Here is a 20521-nt window from a genome sequence, read left to right as displayed (position 1 = left end):
ATAATACAGAGAAAAACCCCAACAATCATATGACCCCCTATTAGCAAGCACTTTGGCGACAGTGGGAAGGAAAAACTCCCTTTTAATAGGAAGAAACCCCGGCAGAACCAGGCTCAGGGAGGGGCGGTAATCCGCTGGGACCGGTTGGGGTGAGAGAAGGAAGACAACGATGTAGTCATGTATATTTTTGTTTTCCCTTTTCTGTCATTTAGCATATATTGCATTAACAGAAACGTGAGATTAGCGACAGCAAAGATGATGGCAGAAGAAAAACACTTCTCATGTGCTTTACCACATTTGACTGCTTCTTGTTCCTCTGATGATTCAAAGTAAGAGTCCGAGTGAGTTTCAAGATGGCTGCTGAGTGGTGAGCTTACTTTAGAAAATGGAATTGACCTGGCGATATGTATAGAATAGCGGGGGAGGGGGAGTTCATCTTTATACAGCTATTCTCTTTGGTAGCTTGTTAAGTGTGTTGCTAAGTGACGTAACGTCGTCGACTCTGCTCCAATCTTTGTTTGAGAAAGACGTCACGTGCTTTAAAGTAACCAACCAGAAAGAAGCTTTGTCTGTTGGCGTTTACTCCAATCCAACTCCTTATTTTGCTCTCAAAGCATTAAATGGTGCTTTGCCAATGAATTATATTTCTGTTTTTGGGGGTGTATTTTTACGGTCTCTCCTATGGTAAGATTCCTGACTTGTTCGTTTACTATACACATCCTAAAAATGCCGTCGTGAAGGTTTGAAGCTAATGTCATGGGAAGGAATACTTCTTAGTGACCTTATGACAACTTCGCCAACTGTTTAAAACAGTGTCGATATGAAGTGTACTCTTTGGTTATACATTAATAAATGGGGCGTTAGCCAGAAGTCTTTTCCTAATTAGACATCAAACAAGAATGAGGATCGGATTTGTCCGTGCCCGAGTGAATGACGGCCATGTCCAGTGTTGATGGACCAAAGAGTTAAGGTGGAAACTGTGCCTAGGAGGAAAGAGGGAGGGCAAGTTTGATGTGAGGAAAGGCAGGAGTGCAGAGGTGTTTGCAGAGGAACTATGTCGAAATATAGTAACTATGTCTGGTACAAGGCAAAATTGAAGAAGTTCTTTGAGGAGCTGATGAATAAAGAAAACGAGAGAGGAGGACTGATGAGGAAAGTTAGTGAATCTCGAACTGAGGGGAGCTGTGAAGATGATGAAGAGTCAGTCCAGATGACATACCTGTGCAGGTATAGAGATGTCTGGGAGACAGAGTAGTGGACGTCTTGACAGATGTGCAGAGCGCTAGTAACGACAGAGGGGTAAAGCTGATGAGCCCCGTCTCAGCTTCAACAATAGGTGGAATAGACTGGAGTGAAGGCATGTTCTGGAGAGACGAGGAATGAACGTCTCTAGAATCCATACAGTAGATGAGGTGGAAAGGTGAACATGCAAGGACCAGCATTAGTAAAGGTAGAAAAGTTTAGAAAAATCGAAAGCAGTGCACAAGAGGAATGAGTGCAGAGGAGTGGGTTGAGCTGGAGGTGGCAGTTGAAGATTGATGATTTTCATTGGGAGTAACCAGAGTGGACAGGATCCAGAATCTGTTTTGGATCATATCCATAATATTCTTTTTGTAAAAGAATACCCAGTAATTATTCTAGCTGTTTTTGAATTACCTTAACAGAAAATTATGGATTTTGTGCAATCAAACTCACATATCCTGTTGTATTTATTTGTAAATTATTAAGATATTGTTTTTTTTATTGAGCTACATGCTGTTCTATTAAGCTTATTCTTACTTAAGCTCATGTACCACAGAGGAAAATCATGAGAACACGCTCAAATTCACCTCCAATTCATGTGCACATCAATGACGCCGTGCCAGTACACGTGCACCTGGAAAGCCAGAGGGGTCCTGGCAGGTCACCTCAGGTTAGATATTTGTATTTGGACTGTCTGTCTTGTGATGTTGTTCATGTTTTATTGTGAATGTGTTTCTCCTAATGTAATCTCCTGATCATAAGCCGTGTCCTCACTCATGCTCATAGTACATGCCCATTCTAACAAGTGCAATTAATATGAGCACACTGTATTTTAAAGGGGAAGACTGCAGTCAACAAAGCAGACCTTCGTCCCACGGCTAAAGTCAAAACTCGAGGTCTGGGGATCACGCCAGGAAAGACCTCCATACGTGATGCTACATACAAGTGGGAGGTAATACCTTCTCTCAGTTTCCAGTCCACTCTGAGATTTTTTTTAAAACACTCACGCAATCAAAGATGTAGTGTCACGGTATATTTTGCACCAAGGGGCCGACACACAACCTTGAGATCACACCACCGAAACCAGAACCTGAAAGCTCGCAGTCTGCACTTCAGTTAGCTGACCTTGCATCAGAGGAGGAAGAAGGCCTACATGGACAAATCAGCCAGTACACGAGGAAGATTGACAACTTATTGACTGAAGTCAGCTCGCTGAAAAATGAGGTCAGTTTGAATTAAGCAACTGTCCAACCTACAACCCTAACCTTACTATTAATTAGACAGATTTCAGATTATAATTTGTTTGTTAGTAGTACTTATGTTATAAACATTATTGATTTCTATTTTTCTTACATGGGATTTTCAAGGCAAGTCCTGTTACATATTTATTGTTACATAACCATTTAAGGCACGCAGACAATAAATGGGTTTATTCCATGGAAACTGTTTTAAATACTCCTGGAAATTTGAACATTTTTGAATATGTTAAACCTAAAATACATAACAATTTGCAAGCTCAAGCGCTTTTAATCCAGTCATATTTATTTCATTTTAACTGCTATTTTAACTTCACAAACTCAGCTGGGAGTGTACCACCCTGTCATGAGACAACAGGTAATACTAAAGCCTGGTAGAGGTAGATAGAAAGCACTAGAAAAAAGTTGTATAAAGTGCTTTGCGTGCTTTGGGAGAGTAGAAAAGTGCCATTTAGGAATCAGTCCATTTACCATTTACACAGAAACAAATGGTAAAATATAAATATAGAAATGTATTAATTTAGTCAAAATTCTCCAGTCTTGCCACTCACATGTAATAAGTATAGCAGGGAGATAACCTGTTCATTTACCCCATAGAAAGACTTGCTCTCATTTTAGACTGTATCATCTGATGATCACAAAGAGCAGCGAGGTTTTCTTGTTCATTCCCGCGCTTAAAACGTTGGTCCACGTGTCCTTTTTCACTTATACCTATATGGTATATGTGCAGGTAGAAATGCAAAAGAAGGAACGGCTGCTAGAGCGTCAGTCGAAGCAGCTGAGCGTGTCCCAGCGGGTGATCGCTGAGCAGGAAGAGGAGCTGGCTGAGGTGACCAAAGAGTTGGAGGAGACGGAGAAGGAAAACACCAGGTTACGGCTTTCCATGGAGAAGATGCTGGAGGAGAATGACTGTAACAGGCAAATGTGATTCCAAACTTATTCCCAATCCTTCACATGACAAACAGCCTCTCTTTGCCCTAATTTTCAAAGGGCTTAGAGATCAGTGTGGTTAATTATACTATAGGCAACTGAAAGAAAATAGCTTGATTCAACTGCATTTCAACTACACTACCTGTTAGCGTATGTGACATAAAGGTGGGAAAGTCATTTCAGAGTATGACGTTTATGAAACTCATGTTCGAGTAGTAGTATGAAGGTGATTTAAAGTCTGTTTGTTCCTACACAGTGACGGTGTGCATCAGGACAAAGATGCTTTACTCAGGATGCTGATGGAGGCTGAGGTGAATGGAGCAGCAGCTGCAAAGCAAGCCTCCGCCCTGCGAGAGTCCATTTTCAATCTGTGCGCTCCTGGTAGCAGTGTGAGTATTACCTCAGGGTCTGCTCTGTCAATGTGTCCTGTGAGACTAGGGGAACATGGGAACTTTAGAAAGAAACAGAAGGCTTTGTCAGTGTTTTGTGATGCAGTATTTCTATCTCTGTGTCTTTGCTGCTGAAGAAGCCATTTGGCTCCGAGTCTTCAGCCTTGGCCTGTCAGAACGAGCTGCTGCTGCAGAAACTGGAGACATTTGAGGTCACAAACCGAACACTGCGGAAGCTTCTCAGAGAGCAGCATGATTCTCAGGTACTGTGCAGGATGCAGAGAGCTGTGCTACAAAGTGAGAGTAACACGCTAAAGTCAGAGTTTCGTGTCACAAGGGGGGTACTAGTTTGAATTTATCGCTCACATTTTCACTGATTCTTCTTCTCTGGCATGTAAGTCCAAAGAGATTCTCAGCTCAGAGAATGTAATAAAATCTATTTTCAAACCTGCTGAGGTGTACCATAGCAGGCTCACTGGCAGTTTATGCTTGTAAATGTCTGTACATTCTGTGCGCTGTGTTTTAGCATGCCATGCTCTTCTTGATTGATTTCTTTATTTATTTTTTGATTTACAGCACAGATCGTTTTGGAGAAATCTAAAGAGAGCTTATTGCGCTTTAAGCTCCAGTGTAAATGGTTGCAGGACTGTGTTGATGATCCATTTCATGCAAGCAGTGTCCAATGAATGAACCGTAACCTCAGTCTAATGCAATTGCCAATTTACAATAGCACAAAATACACAGGAACTCAAGCTGCCTTTAGATGAGTAAATATTAAACTGTTTCTGGGACAGCATTCTTTCACATGAAAACAACACAAGGAAACCTCAGTGCAGAGAAACAGAGAGAGTGAGAGAAGGGGGCATGTCGCAGTCGTAGTTTTGGTAGGAAGCTAGATTTGCCAGTATGGTCCTTTTTAAAGAAACTGGCTAAGTTTTATATGTGTGGATGGTTTAAAGCAGATGGAGTCACTCCGACTGTCAAGGAAGGACGAATTACTCAAGAAACTGGCAGACACAGAAGCTGAAAATGCCGTGAGTTTAATAGAAACTACAAATTCTTTTTGTTTAAGTAACCTCACAAAATACATCCATTTTGTGTTGTTTCCTTTTTTGTGTCAGAAATAATATGTTTTCTTTCCCTTTACAGCATCTTGTTGTTAAACTTCAAGAGAAAGACCGAGAGGTTAATCGACTTGCCAAACTCTTAGATAATGAAAAGGTGGCTGTCTTATTTAGAACTCTCTTCATCTGAAACTGTGTCAAACTGCAGAGATGAAATTTTCCATACGGCATTCTTTCACTGCAGCATTACTCATATCATATATTCTTAGAACTAACAAATGTCAAACCACAAAACAAGTATCTTCTGCTGGCTTTGGAAATGCAGGACAATGCCAGGAGCACAGCTGTTTTTTCAAAGAGCCTGGAGTCAACACGAGCTCATTTACAAGGACAGCTTCGGAGCAAAGATGCTGAGAACAGTCGCCTCACTGTGCAGATAAAGGTTTGTGTGGTATCTTCTGTCATCTGTTGCTGTTTTTGGTGCTGTGTATAATAATTATGGATGGATGGATGGATGGATGGATGGATGGATGGATGGATGGATACACGATCATGAGCCACCCATTATTTCTTTTTAAGGGAAATGGGTGCAACCATTTTTGGAAACATGTGCAAACATACATGGACCACATGGTTGCCGTGGCGGCCCTTAAAGGGACCAACTGGAAGAGGGAGTAGATACTATGTGCATGCTGGAATGACAGACCTATTCTTTAAGGAAGGTCACATAACAGATGAAAGACAGAGCGCCATCAAATGACCACAAACCTATTTCATCATTTCAAACAATGTTACTAATTAGATTATGTAGAAAGAAATGACAGTCATTAAACACGCACCCTGGACGAGCAATCTATATTTATTGCAATCTATATTTGTCCAGTTGTTTGTATTGTAGTCAGACATGTTTTTTTCAGTATATCTTTGTCTATAAATGTGTTATCCTCTGCCATTGGTTCAGAACCTGGAAAAGGCAGCCAATCGGCAGAAGGTGGAGATAAAACATCTGACAGAGCAGCTGGTGACACTAAAGCAGCAGGCAGGCGCAGACCGAGAGGCTCTGAAACGAGCCGCACGGGCCCAAAAGCAGCGAGCTGAGCGCAGCGAGGACACTGCAGGCCAGCTCAGCATCCAGCTGCTGGACATGGTACGTCATTCCACAGAGCAGACATACCAGTCTATTAAAACCTTTAATGTCATGGATATTAAACTTGTTCTGCAGTTTTTTATATTATGTCATTTCTGTCAATTATATTCTGTTCAGTTTGATTTTGTCATATAAGTCACAGAGAATATAAATAATTTTCCATTTGATCTGGATAAAAATTATTATTATGTCCAAATGATGATACTTTTATATGATAGGGATAATGTAGTTTAACATACTTCCCAACAGATTATGAAGCTAATGTGCTGAACGGAGATTTCTATGCAAAATTCCAGTCTTTCTTCCTAGTTTGACTTCAGTATCTGCAGTTAGTTTGGTTTCAGTGTGTCGCAGAGAAGACCGCCCTTATGAAGAATACTGACTGTCTAGATGTGCATCTATGATGTGTTGTATTACATTTGCCATTCACCATCCTCCTAGTGACCTTTGCTATTTTGTCTTTAAGAAGATGCTGTGAGACTAGACTCTTTATATATTTGAAAACTAATTTAAGAAAATGTTTTTTTAGATTCAGTATAATACTGATGCCACCAAACAGACTTTTTCTCCTGGTTGGTTGCAGAAGGATCTCAAATGCTTAGAGTGTGAGCTTGAGCTCATACTGTTCATCTTAATCATTAGGCTGTTTCTTTAGATTGTGCCATGATGTGTAGCTTTTTGGGATCTTTCAGCCTGCTTCTCTTTGTCACGCAGGTTCTATTTAAGTGATTTCTGGATTCAGCGGGTCTGGCTGTAATCGGACACAAATGTGGCTAGTGAAATTGAACCCAGATTTCCAAAAAATGTGATAAATCACAGTTAATTCAACCAGTAGTACAGTTAATTTTTCACAGAAGTAAAGTCAAAAGAAGCATTTCATGCCTTCTTTTATTTGAGCCTGCCCAGATCCTGAAGCCTTCTTCATCGTCTTTATCACTGACTGAAGAGTTGCCAAGCCAGCTAACTTAAAGAAAGCCTGTCAAACTTGCTTCATAGTCCAACCCTCTGGTCCATACTGCAGCAAACAAATGTAATAAACAACACAGAGTATGAGCCTGAAATTTGAGTAGATGAACTGGTAATGTGGAGTTTTAAGTTCCAGATCAGAACTAGTTCAATCAGCTCTGAGTAAGTGTGCAGATGGGTTATGAACAAAAGTCTTATTTCATGCAGCTCTGACACACATATAGAGAGTCTGTACTTTAATTCAGTAGAAAAAGAAATATTATTCTGGCTGCTTACATGATGACCAGTAGTAGGTACTGTACATATTAATGGCTGGGACCTTATTACTACAACTGGGCTGGCTTGTCAGTACTATCTTACCCTCTGGAGATATTTGGCAGGGCTGTCCTCTTTGCATCATTATCATGGTCCTATTGGCTTGGACAGCAAATAGCAAACATGCAGGATAGCTATAACTTCCTGGATAACCCCAGGAAGTTATAGCTATCCTGTATGTCTGCTATTTTGCTTCCTGGTAATTCTACATCTTCAGTTTGGATCACCTTCTCTGTCTTTGGCATCATTCAGCCACACTTAAACAGTCTGTGTGACATCTGTGTCCTCGCTCTTGATCCTTTCTGGTGAGGTGCATCAAAGAGTTAAAGCCTTGCAAATTTTCTGGCATACAGCTTGAATGCCATATGATGTAAAGTCATAAAACCAAGGAAAAACAGGACTTGTTTGTTCTGCTTAAAAAGGTTGAGGCATTCATACATCACCAGCAATCCAGCACAGCGCTTGTGTTTTTCAACTTAAGAAACAGCTGCAGCATGTTCATGGACAGAGCTGGTCACAAATACACAACAGTGGCTTTACAGATTACAGGTTTTTACAGTTCTACTATATGTTTATGCACATTTCCAAAATGTCTTTGGGCATGGTTCTAAAACTCAACAAATGGAGATGTTTGACCATAATGTACAATGAAACACAGCATATCAACAGAAGCACCTCATACCAGGAGAAGTCTAAAACAAACCAGTGCCCGACTATGATTATAACTGAATCAACCAGTATTAGTGAACAGTGACAAAAATGTATTCCAATTGCAGGAGAAGCAGATAGCAGAGGCACTGTCAGCAGCTGAGACATGGCAGAGTCAACATGCGCGAGAAGCAAAAGACAAGAGTAAACTGGATATTGAATTGTCGCTATTGAACAGGTAACTGCATTTTCCTTTTCACAATCGGGGGATAACAAACCCAAGATCCTAAACTCCTTTTATTTTTCACAAAGGAGTTTTGGACAGCTGAATGGCATGCAGGACAATAAAAGTCTGTTGATATTTTTGGAAAATCACCATGGATACATTTTTATTTTGAGGTTTTCAAGGTCTTCAAATTTCAGATAGGTAATTGTGTAGTGCAAAATGCCTTATACCAGTAATGGCATTTGCATAGGTTATAGACTGTAGCCAAGCCAAGCATATACCAAGCATCTTTCATTCATTCATCACGTTTTCTTGCTTTCAGTGTCATTCTGGGAGAGAAATAAACAGGGAATTGTTTGAGCTGAAGTTGGATATAGCAGTACATTGGAGAGGGGGGTGTGAGAGACATGCAGAAAATGTAATTGACACAATATTTCCATTGATCTCTTTGGCAAAACTCACACAAAGACAGTGAGAGAAGCACTCTTGCTGAGACTCATTTGTTTGGCTGTTTTGTTAAAATACAAAAAAAAAAGTGATCCTAAGTAAAACGTGCGTGTGAAATGTAAATTCCAACTTAATTCAATTTTAATGTATATAGCGCCAAAACAGAACAACAGTTGCCTCAAGGTGAAAACAGTGTAATCTAAAAAACCCATATTATATTGACAATGGAACATAGCACCACATGTCAAAAAAGTTGGAATGGAGCAGTAATAGTCTGGAAAAGTAAGTGGTACTGAAAAAAATGTCTGGAGGAACATTTTGCAGCTAATTAGGTTGATTGGCAACAGGTTAGTAACATGATTATAAAGACAGCATCTTAGATGCAGAATTTCTCAGAGTAACATAGATGGTAAAAAAAGATTGACATAGATTGCTGGTCAAAAAAAAATGAAGCCCATATCGAAGTGCATTATATCCATCCGTGCCATCTGGTGGCACTAGCTGAGGTTGCAAAAATCAATCATCTTTTTGGAAAACATGAAGGTCATGTCCTCCAGGCTAAAGAGGAGAGGGAGAAATTAGCTCAGTTTGAAAGCTTATGAACTCCCAATCAAAAGTTTAAAACCACTTGAAAAATGGCAAAATGGCATATTTTGCATAGTTGGATCGTAACCAGGTTCCCTGTAGAGCTTCAGAATGCAACAAGAAGAAATGGGAGTCAGAGAAAACAATTTTTTTTAGCATGGAATTTATTTAAAACAATGTTTAAACTGAAACAGGCTGTTTTACGGGAGGGAAAAAAGGGGGAGGGAAGAGAAATTGGCAGGTTGCACATCTGGAAAAGCGCCATCAATGCTGAAAGGTTTACAGCAAAATATGCTCCCTGTGACGTATTTTTCAGGGAAGCTCTTGCATATTTCAGCAAGACAATGCTAAACTGCACATTTAATCTATTCCTACAGCATGCCTTTGTAGTGGAAGAATCTGGGGGTTGAATTGGCTTGCCTGCAGGCTGACCCAGATCTTTCAGTAACTGAAAACATTTGGCACATTATGAAATAAGAAATATGAAAAAGAAGACCCATGGCTTTTGAGTAGCTAAAATCCTCTATCAGATAAGAATGGGACAACATTCCTCCCAAAATTCCAGCAACTGATCTTCTCAGTTCCCAGACATTTACAAATGCTTGTTAAAAGAAAAAGGGACACTACCCGGTGGGAAACATGGCCTTATCCCAACTTTTGTGAGATGTGTTGCTCCCATCAAATTCAAAATATCCCAGTGTTTTTCTTTGTCAGTTTAAATACTTGATATGATTTCATATTTTACATATTCTATATTGTGTTGTGAATAAAATAAAATGAGTTATTTGTATAAAGCGCCTTGAGGGAACTGTTGTTGTGATTTGGCAGTATTGTCATGGTCCTGGGTCTGGACACCCTGTGTTTCCTAGTTTTTGAATATTCTTTCACTTAGTTAGTTTCTGGTTATATTTGTTGTTTGTAGTCCTTAGGCTTTTGTTTCTGTGCCTCCCCTGTGTTTCATGTGTCACGTCGAGTCAGTTATACACTCATGTCTGTTCTTCAGCAGTCCCAGCGGTCCATGTCTCAGCTTGTTTCTTGTGTTTCCTGTTTTATTTTGATAGTCCCGCGTCTTGTGTTTAGTGTGTTCAGTTTTGCTTCCTCCCTGTCACGTTGTCTCTGACTAGTCCCAGCTGTGTTTCCCTCCTGTTTACCATTTCCTTGTTATCATTGTGCATTTAGTCCTCTGCCTGTCTCTTGTTGGTCCATCTGCTTTTCTTCCCTTGTGTTCCAAGTTTCAGGTTTCAGGTCTTAGGCTTCATATACTTCGTATTTTAGCTTTTCCCAGTATAGCTGCTGTTAGTTCCATCTTAGTCCTTCTTTGCTTTTGTTTGTAGTCTTGTGCAGCCAGAAATAAACTGCTCGCTTTCTGTTCACTTCATCCCATCTCCATTGTCTGCATTTGGGTCTGCACTCTCTTCACTCCACGACATCTTCAGAAGCAGACATCACAACTATATAAATAAAATTGAATTGAATTTATTTTTACTTGAGTTTTTATTTAGTCCAATATCAAAATCAGTGTGCTCAGTGGACCTTTTAAACATTATTGAACCATATATAAGTCTTTAGACCCTTAATTCAGATAAGGGCAAGCTTCCAGAAAATGTAACATGAAAATCACAAAGATCCTGTTGTGATGAAACAGTTACCAAGCTTCATTAATAGAATTTTGACTTTGGACTTTTACTTTTTCAGATGGATTTTGTTTATATGAATGGAAATCTAATCCTTGTTAACTTGTTATCATATGTGGTATGACAGCCGTATAGCAGAGCTGACTGGGCAGCTTCATACTACTAAGGATAAAGGCAGAGCAGAGAAAGAAGCGCTGCTGGATCGTCTCCATGAAATCACTGCAGAGAGTACTGCTGCTAAACTGGAGAACCAATCCCTCAAGGTGAAACAGCCAATAGTCCACAGATAACTATAAGTCACTTATTAACGATAACAGATTTGCAAAATGTTAATCTAACCATGCCCTGGTCAGAATTTCGACACATCTGTTATGCTTTTGCAGCTTGGATGTAATCTTTCCATTACTGATTCTAATAGCTTTAGGTTGACTTATATTGCATTAGGAGTTTAATTTAATAAAAGTTCTGTTTCTCTCAGGCTACCGCGTCTGCAGTGGAGGAGAAGCTGTCCGTGTCTCAGTCAGAGCTTCAACAGGTCAAAGTTTCCATCAGACAGTATGAGGGCCTCCTAGACAGCTATAAGATACAGGTAATTATTTCACACTCTCACGGAGATACAACAGTTTTACATTGTCACTGTACAGAAATGACACCGTTATTGTCCTTGTTGTCCTGTTAAACCATATCTACAAAGTTGGAGAAAACCCAGGCTGAGGCAGATGAGTACTGTGCTCGGCTGGCTCAAGCAGAGCAGAAGGCTCAGGCGGTGCAGGGGGAGCTGGAGAAGGAGATCGATGAAGTGCGCAGGGAGCTTCTGGGACGGCTGGCAGAGTTGGAGCCTCTTCCTGAAGCCCTACAACGCTCCCAGCTACAGCTGCAGGAAGCTCAGGATAGGGAGTGCAGCCAGGAGAAACACAGCTTGGAGCTCAGCACAGCACTGACTGATCTCCGGATGAAGGTCACAACAGTCTTACGCTTTATAGCGAAAGATAGCATTAAAAATATTAACAATATTGAAATGATGTTAATGAAAATTTCAAATAAAAATATTGGATGGCAGTGGTACAAGAGCAAGAACAAATGGGAATGACAGATAATAAATGATAGGTGGGCAGAAAGGAATGCTTGTTGGTAAGTGTGGATACAAATGGTGCTTTACAAAGTTGGGAAAAATAGCTTTTTAATATAATTATAGCTAACAAACTAATAAACCTGTAGAAAAAGGCACAAATAACAATTATACCATACCCAACTGGGGGTAATTTGGGTTTTAGCATCTCTCTCAAGGGCATTTCAACTTTAACAGGAGCCAGGGATCAAACTGCCAACTTCCCCCCTTGTCTCTTGAGCCACATCCATTCCATTCTGAGACTACTAATCATCTCTGTGCATCTTCAGTTAATATGTCCTTTAGTTTATATTCAGTGAAAATGTTTTCTAAATACATTATTCAAAGGCCTTCTATTGTGTTAGGTGGAGACCCAAGGCAGCCAGATGGAGCTTCTTAGACAGAAGAAAAAGGTGCTGCTGGAGGAGAACAGACAGCTTCAGCAGCGAGTAGAAAGTTTGGAAAGGTCCATCTTCTCTTATGCTGTTTCACTTTAATGCTGTCTAGATATATAATTATTTATCGATCACCATGTCGTCCAACAGCTGTTTCTTGTTCTTGTCTTTACACCTTGTCATTTCCTAATAAAACCCCATATCTGATCCTGTTCTAGAAAGCAGGTTTCATGAAATTCAGATTTTTCAGTTTTAAAAAAAAATAACCCAAACCCCAGGTAACATAACTGGCTTACTGGGACATTTGTTGTATTGCAATTGGTCAAAGTAGAACACAATGATGGAGTTAACAAAGTCAGAAGCAGCCATTCCTAATCATCTTAATACTAATGATATGAGGCTGGGAAGAGAGCATATAGAACTGTGTTTGGCCATAAGTGCTGAGGTAAACCTCAGTGACCCTATCAAATAGGAGCAGCACATTTTATATCAGGATTCTGAATTTGTATTTTGTGAGTTGAGAACTGAGCTAACATAAATCCACTGGTGTTTGTTTAGCTATTGAATCATGATGTCCCGTCTGGCTGAAGAAGGAGAGTTCCCAGGCTTGGTTGGCCAGGGGGTCTCTGGAAGCAGCAGAGGAGTACCAGAGGGGGTATCCGGTGCAGTTTCTGCAGTTCTGGTAGAAAAAACTGGGGTGTGATAGGCGTTTAGGGTCTTTCAGTAGGCCTCAAGTTCTGCCAAGCTCTCCGCTGACTCAGTAATGGGAAGCTGGCTGGCTCAGGCTGTGTTTGGTTGGGCAGGAGAACTGCTGACTGGGACTGGCAATACACTGCAAAAACTTGAAATCTTTCCAAGTATATTTGTCTTATTTCTAGTCAAAATAATCTCATCACACTTAAAATAAGACACAATCAGCTACAGGGTAACACTTCAGTAAGATATAGGAACTTGTTTTTAGACAGTGCATCTTGAAACTAGAGAATTTTCACTTATTCCATTGGCAGATTTTTTTCACTTAATACAAGATATTTTTGCTTGGAATAAGTGAAAAAAATCTGTCAATGGAACAAGTGAAAATTCAATTTAATTTGTCTATTTTTAAATTTGACCGTGCTTGCCTTGCTTGTCCTGCCTTGCTTGTCCTGACAGAATTCCACTGAATCATATTTGAATCATATCGATTTAATATTAAATACGTTCCCAAAGCCTGTTAATTAAGCAATTTAAAATATATGTTCATTGAAAATACTCTAACTTGTTGTCATTGTCTTTTTGTTTGCTATCTTCTAGAAAGTTAAAGGAGGCCGGCAGTCAGAATAGCGACCTGCTAGCAGTCATTGCCAAACGGGAAGACACCGTCCACAGCAATGAGCTCCGTCTAAAAGAAAAAACAAGAGAATGCTCACTATTGAGCCATCGGCTGGAGGAGGCTCTGGATGATGCTCGCCAACAAGTCTGATCCTTTTTCATAGTGATTTACTTATAAAGGACTTTACACAAAATATGATTAACCCCAAGTGTGACTGCAACTCACAATAAAAAGACATGATGATACAAAGCACATACAGACCATACAGCCCGGCAACCTTCAGAGGAAACACCTGGATTTTAATTAACATTAGAAAGCAAAGTGTGTGAAAATTACACTAGAAACTTAATGATACTGCTTCAAATATGTTGTTCCTTTAAACCTCTCCATCTACACAATGGACTGTGTATGTGTATCTGTAAATGCAGTGTTTTAGCTCTAAATGCCCACTCCCTCAGCAGTATTATAATCACGGGTTTCATTTCTTTGAATTGGGCTCTGGGTTGGTGTTCTGAGTCAGTCACCGCCTTAGATATCTTGAGATCTCTGACTATTAAATGTTTCCTTTTTAGCTTGTATTAAATATGCTTTAGTGATGACTGAATTTAACTGTGGTCAAATATGATACACCCATTTTTTCATATTTACATACACTGACTATATTTTGTATTTGAATTTGTTTATAAGACCATATAACATTGAAATAGTGTATAAATGATAAGCAGAATAGATCTATTTTAATGAAATCCAGTGTGACCTGTTTATCTGTTTATCAGATGTCAGAGACCAAAGAACGTGTTGTCAACAAACAACGATCCACCCAGTCCAAAATACTGGACCTAGAAAACCAACTCAGCAGGACCACTGCAGAAATCAACCAATTGAGACGGAGCAAAGAGCAGGTAAAGGCTTCTGGAAATTACTGACTAAAATTATCTGTGTAGAAACATCTGCCGGTCTGTAAAGTATGTATTTCTGATGCTTAGATGGAGTGGCGGTACCAGAGCCAGCAGCAGGATTTGAAGGATCGCCTGGAGCAGTCAGACAGCACTAATCGAAGCCTGCAAAACTATGTGCAGTTCCTCAAAGGATCCTATGCTAGTGTGTTTGGAGATTTTTCCCTCAGCAGCTCTCTCCAAGCCTCCTCACCCAGCTGATTGTGTATATTCCAGAACAGTTACATGACTTAAGCCTGTTACTAGATTTGGTTGGCAGAGCTGGAGGCTGTGATGGTACCACAATTTAAATAGCTCAGCTGTAATAAAGTTTGCTACCATAGAGCTCACACTTGATTTTGTCCCTATCAGTAAACATGATCATTTTTGTTGTAGTCAGACTTCATGGCAGATCATGGCAGTCCACGGTGTCTGACTCCCCTATGGAGCCTTAAGTGACCTTAAGAGCTTGTAAAAGGAAGACAACTGCATTTATTTAGGTTTGTAAAGACATTTTTAAAGAAATGGTAGAGAGCCACAGGTATTTAACCCAACCTCTGGTTATGAGGGTATACTTAGAAGAAGCGCAGGTTTTGGTAGTGGTTGGCTCCTGTCACGAAAGGCTACGTAGGCTTTCATAACAGGTAGTTGTGAAAATATATTAAAAGACTACTAACAAAAAAAAAGATGTAACCAAAAAAGAGGAGAAGCACTAACGCAAACAACTTTAAAAGTGTAATTCTGTGAAAGTGATTCTCCCAGATATACACCTTTACAAAAGCCAGTGCTTGCATGAGATGTTTCACCAGTTTAATATTGCCTTCAGAAAGAGATTTCGCAAGGTGCTGGTGATGGGGCTTTGAGAGGTCCAGTTTGACTAATGTGTGCACTGGGGAAGATGAGTGTTGCCCTGGGTTGCAGTCGACATGGGTCCCGGGTCCACTCTTCCTCGCCCAGCAGCAGGGTGTGGGAAATGGGGGTGCTAACTGAACCAGCTTTCCTGGCTCTCTCCTTCTGGGGGTAGTCCTCTACATCCAGGTCTTAATCATCCCTAGCCTTTTCCTCCCTCGCTTTCTTCTGACAACACATCAATCATACACAGAGGTGTGGGTGGGGTGGGGTGGGGAATGGTGTGGGAAATGAGGGGGATCACTGTTGGCCATATATCACAACAGAGCTAGTGTTTATCACCAGAATTAACAGTCACAGTTTTGTACTGTTGCTTAGTTTTTTGTATGTATGTATGCCGAAACCAAGTCATGCATTTCTGATCCAGTAAGTACTTAAATGTGTCTTTCCTTCTGTTTGTATGGAGCTGAAAACAGTGGTGTTAATATTTTCCTTTGGCTGGTACAGGGCATTGTGTTTGTCAATATCATTATTTTGAGTAGCATCAATAATTGTCATTCATGTTTTTTAAACTTGAGTATATTTAATAATGGAACATTTTATATATGTAAAATATAATATTAAAGCAGCAATAAAGCAAAAATATTTCTTTTCTCTTTTGCCTTAATCAAATAGACTTTCCAATCAGTGGCATATACTAGGGCCGTTATGTTATCAAATATCATTACAAGATTATCCTGGCCAAAAAAACTAAACAAAAAAGAATATGTCACAATAATGATATGAGAGAAAAGGCAGTCTGTAATTATATTTGTACAAAAGTACAACACCAGTATATGGCAATACTCTTAATATTTATTTTGTTTGTTTTGTATAGTTTTAAACTCCCCTAAAAATAGACTTTAATAATAATAATGATAGGCTATTAGCTCATTTTTAATCCGATGGTATGAGCAGATCTCAAAAAAGTTGGGATGGGGCAACAAAGAGGCTGGAAAAGTAAGTGTTAATAAAAGAAAAAGATTAAGAAACATTTTGCAGCTAATTAGGCAACAGATCAGTAACAAGGCTTGTTTAATTTTTTTTAATTACATCTTTACTCAGAAGTAAAGGTGGCAGAGTTTCCTCAATCTGCAAAACACTGTGCCTACAACTTTTGGAACAATTTCAGAATAATGTTCCTCAGTGTAATATTACAAAGACTGAATATTTTAATCTACATTACATAATAAGATTCAATAAGAGTCTGGAGAAGCCTCTGTGTGCAAGAAACACAGAAGAGAAGCCTGAACATCCATCCTGAATACCTGTGATCTCCGGGCTCTCAAGTGCTACTGCAATAAGAGTAAATAAGTAAAATTTCAAATTGTATAGCACCTTGCAAGTCACAATCACAAAGTGCTTCACAAAAGAAATGCCAGAACAATAAAAATAAATAAAAATAAAAGTTAAATACAGGTTTAAAAAGGTGGGTTTTCAGTTGTTTTGTCAAAGAGACGGAAACCCCAACAATCACAAAACACCCTATGAGGAAACACTTAGCAAGAGTGGGAAGGAAAAACTCCCTTTTAACAGAAAGAAACTTCCTTCCTGAAGATTAAGATTTTCATTGGAAGAGATGAAGATGAACAAGATTAGGAATGAGTACATCAGGGACAGCTTAGGCTGAGCAGTGTGGAGACAACCCCTAAAGGGAACAACTGAAAAAAGAAGCTAGATCTCATACTGGTGAAGAAGAGTCAAATAATGCATCAAATGCTCCTTTTATATGAATATGCTGAGATCCTGAAGCAGAATGCTTTGGTTAACAAAGAAACCTGACAGCTATTGTTGTGCTCTCTGTTATCTCTGACTGTCAAGCTAGCTAACACAAAGAAAGCCTGGCTGTATTGAACTTGCTTCTTATCAGAATCAGAATCAGCATACTTTATCAATCCCTAGGGAAATTATTAAAACTCTTAAAACAAATCAGGGAACAAAAGTAACTGATGAATAATCAAGTAATCTTGTCTGTCTTGGTCCTAGGTCTTAGGTCCGGGAATTATCAACTTTCCTGACTCATTACCTCATGAACAGTGTGTCTGTTTAATACCTGTTTTACTTTGCTATAGTCTCCAGTGTATTGTCTCTAATGTTACCTTTAGTCAGTTGTCTTCAGCTTTACTTACTGTTTCTGTTTCTTTTACCTCAAGTTTATTTTATACACTCATTTGTCCATGTTTCCTGGATGGATACTCATAGTGACTCCTTGTTTTCTTCCCAAAAAGCTGATTCTGTTCATCTGGACATTGCCAGAGATGTTTTGTCATCCAAGTGATTTCTTCCAAGTATTCTTATTTTCTTAGTGCCTGCTGTTTGTTTGCGTCTCTCTGGATTTTGTTTTTTTATATGCACCTCACACAAAAATAAAAGGGCTTGGTCTCTATCCATGACATGCCTGTGTCTGTTAGTCCTACATTTGGGTTCTTAACCTGCAATTCTCCAAATTATGACACTTTCACCCGTACTTAAACTGTGAAAGTAATTTTTACTTAAAACAAAATATCAAATATTATAAGTTCATATCTTAAAAAATGACACTAACATACAATACTTCCTCTTGGAGTAAATGTAAAAAAAAAAAGTATGAAAAGCCTCAAACACAAGTACTGACTAAATATAATGTTTTACATTCTATTATTTGAGTAAGGCTGGGAAAAAGTACCGATATTACAAAATATGACACTTCCTGATGTTAGCTGAAAATGGGCGAATGCTGTTAGTGAGTGTAGGGCCGGTGTACAGCAGCCCTCTTCTCATTGACCCAAAAGTAGGTCGGCCCACGGGCAAAATGCCCGGTATGCCAGATTACCATTCCAGCCCGGTTCTGTTCAGTCAAGTTAATTTAACTTCTTCTGCCAATAAACTAAAGTGTTTCCTTTATTACACTCTGGGACAGCATCTTAATGTTAAATGTGTCCAGTTTACAGTTTCACAGCTCTGACGTCCACTCAGCGTTAAAATAATTAACTGTAATTAAAATGTTTATTTTAAGGCTTTGCGTGCCAAAATACAAGATTAACGTGTTTCCGAAACATTATAGTCTTGTCGAATTTCCACTTTTTGTCTTTGTAGATTTGTATCACCATTTTATTATCTTGACTTGATAGCGTCTGTGACCGGAACAGGCTGCACTCACATGGATCATTACTCGCAGAGCAAGCCCGGTGTTCAACGCCGGCGCAAGTCCGTTCCCAGCGGACTGACTGAGTTGATGAAAAGCTACAAAAAACAGAACACACCACTTGCATCCGTTAACACTCTTTATATAAATGGTATTGATCTCTTAAGCAAGAAATGCACCAATAAACATATTAGAGAATGTTTGTATAATGCGAAGAAAATAACTCCAAGAGGGAAGTTTTTTTGGAATGCTATTTTTGAAAATATCAACTGGGATAAAGCGTGGCTTGCTCCTTTTAGATTTTGTATTACAAACAAAGTAAGAGAATTACATTTGAAAATATTACATAACATATATCCATCCAACACATACATTTCAAGATTCTGTGACACTGATAGAAAATGTACCTTTTGTAAAACTGAACTTGAAAGTGTTACTCATTTGTTTTATGGCTGTTCATATAGTGCTACATTTTGGAGAGAGCTTGAAAATTATATACTGTGCAAAACAACATACGAAATCAAAATTGAAAGGAAGAACATTATCACTCATTTTGAAACTAAAGAAAAAAAATATGTGCCATTGTCAATGTGTCTGTGAAGGTTCTCAGTCATCCAGGTCATCGTAGTCTAAGGAGCTTGGAAAGAAAAGCATCTGGACTTCTTTGAGTTGCTTGAAGACGTTTCACCTCTCATCCGAGAAGCTTCTTCAGTTCTAAGGGTCAAAGGTGGAGAGTCCCACCTTTGACCCTCTGGGACTCTCCACCATTGACCCTTAGAACTGAAGAAGCTTCTCGGATGAGAGGTGAAACGTCTTCAAGCAACTCAAAGAAGTCCAGATGCTTTTCTTTCCAAGCTCCTTAGACTGCCATTGTCAATCTTTATATCTTATTAGGGAAATTCCATATACATAAATGTAAATTTCAAAACTCAACCCCATCATTTAATTTGTATTTGATTGAAATTGAATATTACTTAAACTCTCTTAAATTAACTTCCAATAAAAAAGGTTTATCATTGATTGAAATTCATTCAGAAATGTTTAACGAATGAGCTGTCACAGATACAACTTTCAAGTACAAAGTTGTTATGAAGTCTGTCACATCCCTCTTTTTTTTTATCCTTTATTTATTTATCCTTCTTATTTCATTGTACTGTATATTGTTACTCTATTTGCCCTGTATGTCTATTGTACAAACTGAACTGGAATGACTGACTGTTCACTTTATAATTTCAAATAAAGTTCAAAAAAAAAAAAAAAAGCTTGGCGAACTTGGATGAGACTGGACGCTGTTATCGGCAGAGTTTCGGCTTCTCCCGGCATGCCTCGGGTCTTTCAGCGCAGCTGCTGAAAAATGACGTCACACTTGGGTTAAAGAAAAAAAAAGGCCACCCCCATCTCCATCGACAGCGGCTGTACGTCCTTCGTCGTCGTTTCGCCTGGACAAGCACCAAGTTGTAAACACTTTTTGATAAACCCACTGAGGTAGGAAAGTGCTGTTATTTTGAATTGAGTATATTACAACAGATTCCATGCAGTATGTTTCAAAACTGGAAACGATTTGTTGAATTAATTTTATTGCTCTCCAAATACCGTGCATTCGATAACTGAATGGCTAAGGCTAACCAGCTGCAAGCATTTTCATTGTTCGATGTTTTCTAACCTAGTATGTAAAATCACTAAATGACGAGCGAAGGAGTAAACCAGTTTGGCTCTGAGGCGGTCTGGCTTGTTAGCATTAGCCGCCTACCTAATGACGTTAGCCTTCATTGATACCCGTAAATGTACGCTGCATTCAAACAAAATGATTGATTTAAACTTGGACAAGTCGATTGATTGATGAGGGGTATCTATAATAAATCTTATCTGTAAGTTGTAATGTCGTTGTTATAATGCCAGTCGTAGGCGAT

At 39.2% G+C, this 20521-nt stretch overlaps 2 protein-coding genes across 11 annotated transcripts in view; both read left to right on the top strand.

The window, feature by feature from the left end:
- The first annotated feature begins 173 nt into the window (after positions 1-173).
- Positions 174-15952, top strand: odf2a (outer dense fiber of sperm tails 2a). Of its 8 annotated transcripts, none has more exons than XM_039615676.1 (19): positions 174-329; positions 1799-1912; positions 2081-2194; positions 2290-2466; positions 3229-3422; positions 3685-3817; positions 3955-4080; positions 4777-4851; positions 4967-5038; positions 5207-5323; positions 5843-6028; positions 8086-8195; positions 10977-11112; positions 11328-11438; positions 11544-11807; positions 12323-12423; positions 13646-13808; positions 14441-14566; positions 14651-15952. In XM_039615676.1, exons 2-19 carry the CDS (start codon positions 1808-1810, stop codon positions 14819-14821), a joined length of 2481 nt encoding a protein of 826 aa, XP_039471610.1. In that variant the 5' UTR covers positions 174-329; positions 1799-1807; the 3' UTR covers positions 14822-15952. The 8 variants fall into 8 exon arrangements, with proteins under 8 accessions (XP_039471610.1, XP_031590148.1, XP_039471608.1 ...); XM_031734288.2 differs by lacking the exon at positions 174-329 and adding an exon at positions 535-684 and having other exon boundaries at positions 3229-3416; XM_039615674.1 differs by lacking the exon at positions 174-329 and adding an exon at positions 535-684 and having other exon boundaries at positions 3958-4080; positions 4780-4851.
- Positions 15953-19949: 3997 nt separating this feature from the next.
- Positions 19950-20521, top strand: part of sptan1 (spectrin alpha, non-erythrocytic 1) — a 38527-nt gene continuing 37955 nt past the window's right edge. For all 3 annotated transcript variants that reach the window (XM_039615250.1, XM_031734244.2, XM_031734242.2), the window contains exon 1: positions 19950-20096. The gene's annotated coding sequence lies outside the window, so the exon portion shown is untranslated. The remainder of the gene's footprint in view (positions 20097-20521) is intronic.

This window comes from Oreochromis aureus, linkage group 7 (assembly GCF_013358895.1).
Source record: "Oreochromis aureus strain Israel breed Guangdong linkage group 7, ZZ_aureus, whole genome shotgun sequence".
Taxonomy (NCBI): Eukaryota; Metazoa; Chordata; class Actinopteri; order Cichliformes; family Cichlidae; genus Oreochromis; species Oreochromis aureus.
Note: the sequence above shows the minus strand (reverse complement) of the source record. Positions and strands in the feature narration are given on the sequence as shown.